This window comes from Pseudophryne corroboree, chromosome 5 (assembly GCF_028390025.1).
Source record: "Pseudophryne corroboree isolate aPseCor3 chromosome 5, aPseCor3.hap2, whole genome shotgun sequence".
In the NCBI taxonomy this organism is placed as follows: Eukaryota; Metazoa; Chordata; class Amphibia; order Anura; family Myobatrachidae; genus Pseudophryne; species Pseudophryne corroboree.
This window is the reverse complement of record NC_086448.1, coordinates 195,111,274-195,117,810: the sequence shown is the minus strand read 5'-3', so window position 1 is coordinate 195,117,810 and position 6,537 is coordinate 195,111,274. Positions and strand designations below refer to the sequence as shown.

Genomic DNA, 6,537 nt, shown 5'->3' with positions numbered 1-6,537 from the left:
CCTCCATTATCAGCCATCTTATCAATCACTAGCAACTGCATTCAAACAGATCTTGTCCAACACCCTCTCTCTCTTTCTCCGTGTTAGAAGACAGGCTGCATTTATTGTGCCTGACAGTGAATGTTTTTCTGCTAAAGTGATAATTTAGTTTTATGGGGAAAATGGTGGGCGATTCACAGTATATGATCACTAACATGGTGTGTGTGTGTGTGTGTGTGTGTGTGTGTGTGTGTGTGTGTGTGTGTGTGTGTGTGTGTGTGTGTGTGTATACAAACGCACACACATACATATACACACACATACATATATGTTGAGGTGTATAAATAAAATATTACTCCTTTCATGGCTATTTTTTTTAATTGCGTGGTGTTTATAGCAAATATACAATTTCTCACTATTATTTTTTTTCTGTACGATTTTATTGCAACTTAAAAGGGAATTAATTCTTTTAAATGTCGCTCCCTGTGCCATTATCCCATCAAACAAAAGGCCAATACCACGACCTGAATTTTTAAGGGTATATATTGTTTATAAATATGAAGATGGGATAAATAATATGTAAACAGTTCGATATTTTAGTTTGCAGAAGAAAAATACAATAAATTAACCGGAATATATGCACCAGCATACACACATTAATGACGTACAAGTATAATCATGATCCAGGCTGACCCTGCCCAAGCGCTTTTTTAAATTTGTCTAGCAATTTAAAAGAAGTGCAATGAAATTTTCATTTGCTCCCATGGAGGGGAGACATGTAGGAACAAATTAATAAACGTTTCGTTTTCTTATAAAATTTGTTCTTATACCCTGTTTGATAAAAGTGAAAATAAAATACAAAAAAAAGTCATCTGCATCAAATAATGTCCATGAAGGGCGAAATGCACCATGAAACCAAAACAAAACAAAATGCAATTAATATTGCTGACAAATAAAAATAAAATATATATAAAGGGGGTGGGGTGGAGTGGGGTGGGAGAGGTTGTTTTAAAGGAACTTGTAATTGAGTTCCCCTAAGTGTATTTGTGTCCATTACAAATGTGTCAGTTTGGGAGCTTCCTGAAGTCTTCCCTGAGAACTATGCTGAGAAGATAAGTCTGTGTAAGATGGGTGAGAGTCACAAGGTCCATGATGGTGACTACTGTTCATTGGTCCAGGTCCGTTGTAGTCCATATTAGAGGAATGAGACAGATGAGATAGACCGAACATGGAAGGCCCTGAATTAGTCATGGATTCAACATAATTGCCCCCTACATAGACGGGGCTTCCCTGTACGTGAGGATTGCCATAGCCACCGCTGCCTTGGAGTGGATGTGTGTCATATTCTGGGGTGACAGCAGCAGTCCCTGTGTATCTCTTCTGATGAGGGGGGCAGCTGTTATGGGGGCTGTGATATGGAGCAGGCACACCATAGGCGTTTGGATGTGGTTTGTTGAACGGTGGAGGCGACTGAGGCTCATAGGGGACACTGTTTACCAGAGTATGCATAGAGTTTAGGTACCCTCCAACAGCTGGCGGTGGCACAGGGCTCCTGCAAGGTGAGGGGCCACCCGATGACGTCATCATGGCTTTCCCTTTCTGATCCTTTTTATATTTCATGCGTCGATTTTGGAACCAGATCTTGATCTGCCTCTCTGTGAGGTTGAGCAAGTTCGCCATCTCCACTCTTCTAGGCCGGCATAGGTATCTATTAAAGTGGAACTCTTTTTCCAGTTCAACCAGCTGGGCACTTGTGTAAGCCGTGCGGGCTCTTTTGGAAGAGGATTGCCCTGGGGGGCTCTTGTCTCCAGCACAGCTCTCACCTGCAGGGACCATGCAATTAAAAACAAAACAAAAAATGCATAAAACACACATAAATAGCAACCGTAACCATTTGCACAGTTAAGAACCGTGGGGCCAGTAAGAATTTGTTAGAAAATAGAGTTTAAATGTTGCTAATTATCAATTAGGTCTCCCATCCAGAATCAACTACGGCAGTAAATCTAATGTAAAATGGTATTTTCCAGAGATTTATACCTAGTACCGACGCAAATCCAAACTGCCCTAAATCATTTCATATGTTAATAACATTACATTCATTATGAATGATGGTGTTGTTATTATTATTATTATTATTATTATTATTATTATTATTATTATTATATGATTAGCAATTAATAAATAACACATATATTAACCAAAGTCACCAAGGATTAATTTAGAAATAATAAAACGCGCTCAGGCTATGGGGGAAGACACAGAAAACACAACAGCACAGCGTTTTCCCATCTCCTGGTAACGATTAGTCTGCATTAAGATGCCCTGTCTCTTTCTATGGATCCCTATATAAAAGGACCACATGTTTTTTGCTGTGTTTGAATAAGATGGCTTCTCTCCTCGTCCTTATACACGGTAATGTAGCAGGGCAAGCCAGATGGTGGTGGTAACTCTGCTATCCTGCCAAGTGTGACATTGTGGTCACACTGACACAACAAGATGCAGTTATATTTTGTGAAACACAGATACAATTCACAAATAACCTTAAGATGGTAATAATGCTGGCATTTTTAAAGAATGGGTTTCATACACTGAGAACAATAGTCGTTATTCAGCTGCTAGCTCTGAGAGAACACTGTGGTTTATGGGGAAAATGCTGAGGTGTATATCCACATCTATATTGTTACACCACGCCACCCACTATGCCTATTATCATCTCAATAAAGCTCTCAATATATATCTTGCATTGCAATTCCGAAGAAGGTCTCAATTAAGAAAAAGTGAATTAATACCGAATAAATTAATAAATAATATAACAATGTACTGAGGAAGTACTGCCGCGCATGCGCACAGTGAGGGAAAATGAAAGCTGAGAGGGAGGGAGAAAGGGACAGAGAAGGGAGTAGGATAGGGAGGGGGAGAGAAAGAGAGGGAGAGAGGGAGGGAGGGAGAGAGAGAGAGAGAGAGAGAGAGAGAGAGAGAGAGAGAGAGAGAGAGAGAGAGAGAGAGAGAGAGAGAGAGAATACCATGCAGTGTATATAGGAGTGCAGTTTTGTTAAGGTTTTTACCCACATTGTGCAGATAGCCAAGTCTGTAATCTGAAGGTGATCTGCTGTAAATATTGCATGCATTGCTTTTAACCAAGTACATGCCACACTCGAATTTCTTATCTCTAATCATAAAATGAACCAAACTGTCAGGCCATCATATTAGATGAGCTTGCAATATATTCCTGAACTGCAGTGCCTCTATATTAGATGAAATCTAATTATCTCGAATAATTGTATCAAAAATTAATTGTCATTACCACAGCTGGTATATGTCTGACAGAGTGTTATCTGTATTTCAACTGAGGCTACCTCGCTGTTATATTTTAGTCACAATGCTTAGACATGGAACACTTTACCTAAACTTCATCACTTCACTTCTATTTTATAAACAGAACTGAACGAAGTGATTTGTAGAAATCAGACATATTCAGTCCTCTACTTCTGTATTTAACATGTGACCTGCACTTGAAAATTGAATTGAACTGAGAAATGGAATGGTTATGACGGCTTATGTTTTTGCCAGGTATGGGGGGCAAGTTGCTGGATTCAAATGATTCAGCCACTTTATTCTGAATTTACATTATTATTATTATTATTATTAAGGTCAGTGCACACTAATAAACACCACGAAACAAGTTGTTATTCTAATTAATAGCAGCTATTAATTCGTCGCTACTTAACATTATATATGTACATGGATTAGTATTCAATGTTTATGACATCTAATTATATATTCCTATATATTTCTAAATTTTTATGTGCCATGTCTTGATTGTAGGTTGCTGACCCAGTGGCACAATAATAAGAAATGAAGGGAAATAAATAAAAATCAAGCTACACCTGTCATAATATAGTCATTAAATTTGGATTTTGAACCCAATTATAGTTCTAATGGGTTGGCAAGGCAATATTTTTGTCACCAACAGTATTTCCTTTAGCTGTGCATTGTTAAGCTCGTGTTGGAAGGGTTAAAATACCGTATTTTGCGTAGTACAAGGAATGGGACTGTCTTCCTTTACATAACCCCATCCATACCACACCAGCAAGTTAACCAACAGGCTCCACGCCTGTGCATCAAGTGTGTGCTGGGCTGTCTGAGGGGGGACATTACCTGAGCTGGAGCTCCCTGTTGCTTTCTGCTTTGTATTCTGCCGAGATTCCTTCATCCATGGGAATATCTGCTTTGACATGGTGGGTGAGGTGATGTTGGTGGCCTTGGTGGTGGATGCTGTGGCTGCATTAGTGGCATTCTGTGGCGGGGACAGAGAGGGTGGTGTGTGCTGCTGCTGGTCTGAGATGACCGGGACTGGGTTAGATTGACTGCTAATGGCTCTCATACAACTTTCGTTGATGTCATTGGCTTTGTGGTGTGGCCCTGTGCCGCCAGGGGACTGCAGCGAACAGGCAGGCCGGTGATAGTCACTCTCCAGCAGGGATGAGGCAGGGGGGTATTGCTGCTGACTTGCATTATAAGTGAAACCATTTGCTCCTTGGTAGGGGTATCCGCCATAGATCGCAGAGCTGTCGTAGTAGGTCGCTTTTTGCATTTCGTTGTTTCCCAATATTTATTTCACAAACTGACAGGGTCCTGACACCCGTGAAGAGTAACATTGGCACCCCTCTGTCACGTGGCGCTGCTCGTCCAATGGCCGCCCTGCTCAGACCTGTGGTGGGGAAGAAGCAGGCTACAGTGAAGAAATGGGAGAGATCCATCTTACTTACAATAGCTAAGTGACATGAAAGCCATAAAGGAAAAAGTCTTCAGCAATATTGAAAAGTGTGTATTAAGATGATAGGGCTTCTCACTAACGTCCAACGCATTTGCATTGGGCCAAAAATTACAGTTAAATGCACTTTGAATAAGTACATCACATCCTGGACTGTTCACTCACACACCTCCTACCTCCTCCCAGCAACCCATCAACACACACATAGCAAGTACATATGTCATGCCACTGCATGTACCAGCATGTGTGTACATAATCAGGGACAGATAGATAGATAGATAGATAGATAGATAGATAGATAGATAGATAGATAGATAGATAGATAGATAGATAGATAGATAGATAGATAGATATCCCACTGGTGTATACTGGGAAGCTTAATGTTTGTGAGGGTATATGGAAAGAGATAGAGGAGAAGAGAGAGAGAGAGAGAGAGAGAGAGAGAGAGAGAGAGAGCTTATAAGTATTACCATGCATATATACTGACTACACCATATAGAAGTATTTTCCAGTACAAATACGTACTCAGACAACAATCTATCTATCTATCTATCTATCTATCTATCTATCTATCTATCTATCTATCTATCTATCTATCTATCTATCCATCTATCTATCTATCGATATAGAAAGGTATACACATGCATAATAATATACTAATCGATCTATACATTAAACATACATGTTATATATATATTTGACACATGTATAGTGACAAATACATGGAAATTAAATCTGAAATGCATACAGATGCTAGTACATTATGTATCTAGGCACCACAGTCTATTACTTTGGAATACCTTTGTTGGTATAAATTCAAATAAATAATGTTTAGGTTGATGATTCACTAACTTTCTTAAGAAAAATAATGGTTACACACAATAGTCTTAATAAATATATCTTGCTTGCACAGCTTGTGTATCCAATCTGATAAAGCCCATGTTAAAATGATAACCTCAGAACTTGGGCCGCTTTGTAAATCACACGGTATTGTAAACTTAAAGTACGGGACGGCCTCAGTAAACATTCATTTATCAAAATATCATACATCAAATGCAGGCCTACAGACCAGAATCCCAAATATAACAAAGACTTTGAAATGTATAATGATCCCTGATGCATACAATTATGCTATATTACAATGACGATAATATTAATAATAATAATAATAATAATAATAATAATAATAATAATTTGGGTTCTTGTAACAAAGTTATTTGTGTATTCGTTAGACTGCTACAGTATTCCAGTTTGCATCTTTCACTTTTGCTATTTGCTACAGTCTGTCTTGATTACAGGATACTTCTGTACTTCTGAGTAACTTATATTCGTTTGTCGCAAACAGACAGGGAATATCACATCTAAAGCACTGATATTTCTGTGGCACATATATGATAAGTACTAGGTCAACACATATATTCTACAAATCCTATGATCTTTCCTATCCTAACATGCACACTTGGATAACACAGTAAGTATACAATTCATTAACTAAGTATAATCTTTATAAAAAATAATAATTATAATAAAATAAATAATAATAACCTATAAGTTGCCTTGTAATGTTATTAGTCCTAATAAATAGAAGACAATTCTACCTGTTAGAACATGATGGATTTGAAAAAACACCAGGAACCAGAAAGACCAGCAGCGTCCATCTCCATGACCACGGCATGAACTTTCTGTGCAGCCCCTAACGATAATAGGTTCTGTCTGTGCAACTGCTCTGTAATTTGATGTATGGGGGTCATTTGGCTAGCGAGAGACTAGATGATGGAAACACA

At 38.6% G+C, this 6,537-nt stretch overlaps 1 protein-coding gene across 3 annotated transcripts in view; it reads right to left on the bottom strand.

Moving 5' to 3' along the window:
• Window positions 1-359: 359 nt before the first annotated feature.
• Window positions 360-6,537, bottom strand: part of HOXA3 (homeobox A3) — a 44,400-nt gene continuing 38,222 nt past the window's right edge. For all 3 annotated transcript variants that reach the window (XM_063921987.1, XM_063921989.1, XM_063921988.1), the window contains 2 exons: window positions 4,138-4,690; window positions 360-1,802 (listed from right to left, as the gene is read on the bottom strand). In XM_063921987.1, the coding sequence (XP_063778057.1) occupies window positions 1,033-1,802; window positions 4,138-4,573 (1,206 nt within the window). In that variant the 5' untranslated portion in view covers window positions 4,574-4,690 and the 3' untranslated portion in view covers window positions 360-1,032. The remainder of the gene's footprint in view (window positions 1,803-4,137; window positions 4,691-6,537) is intronic.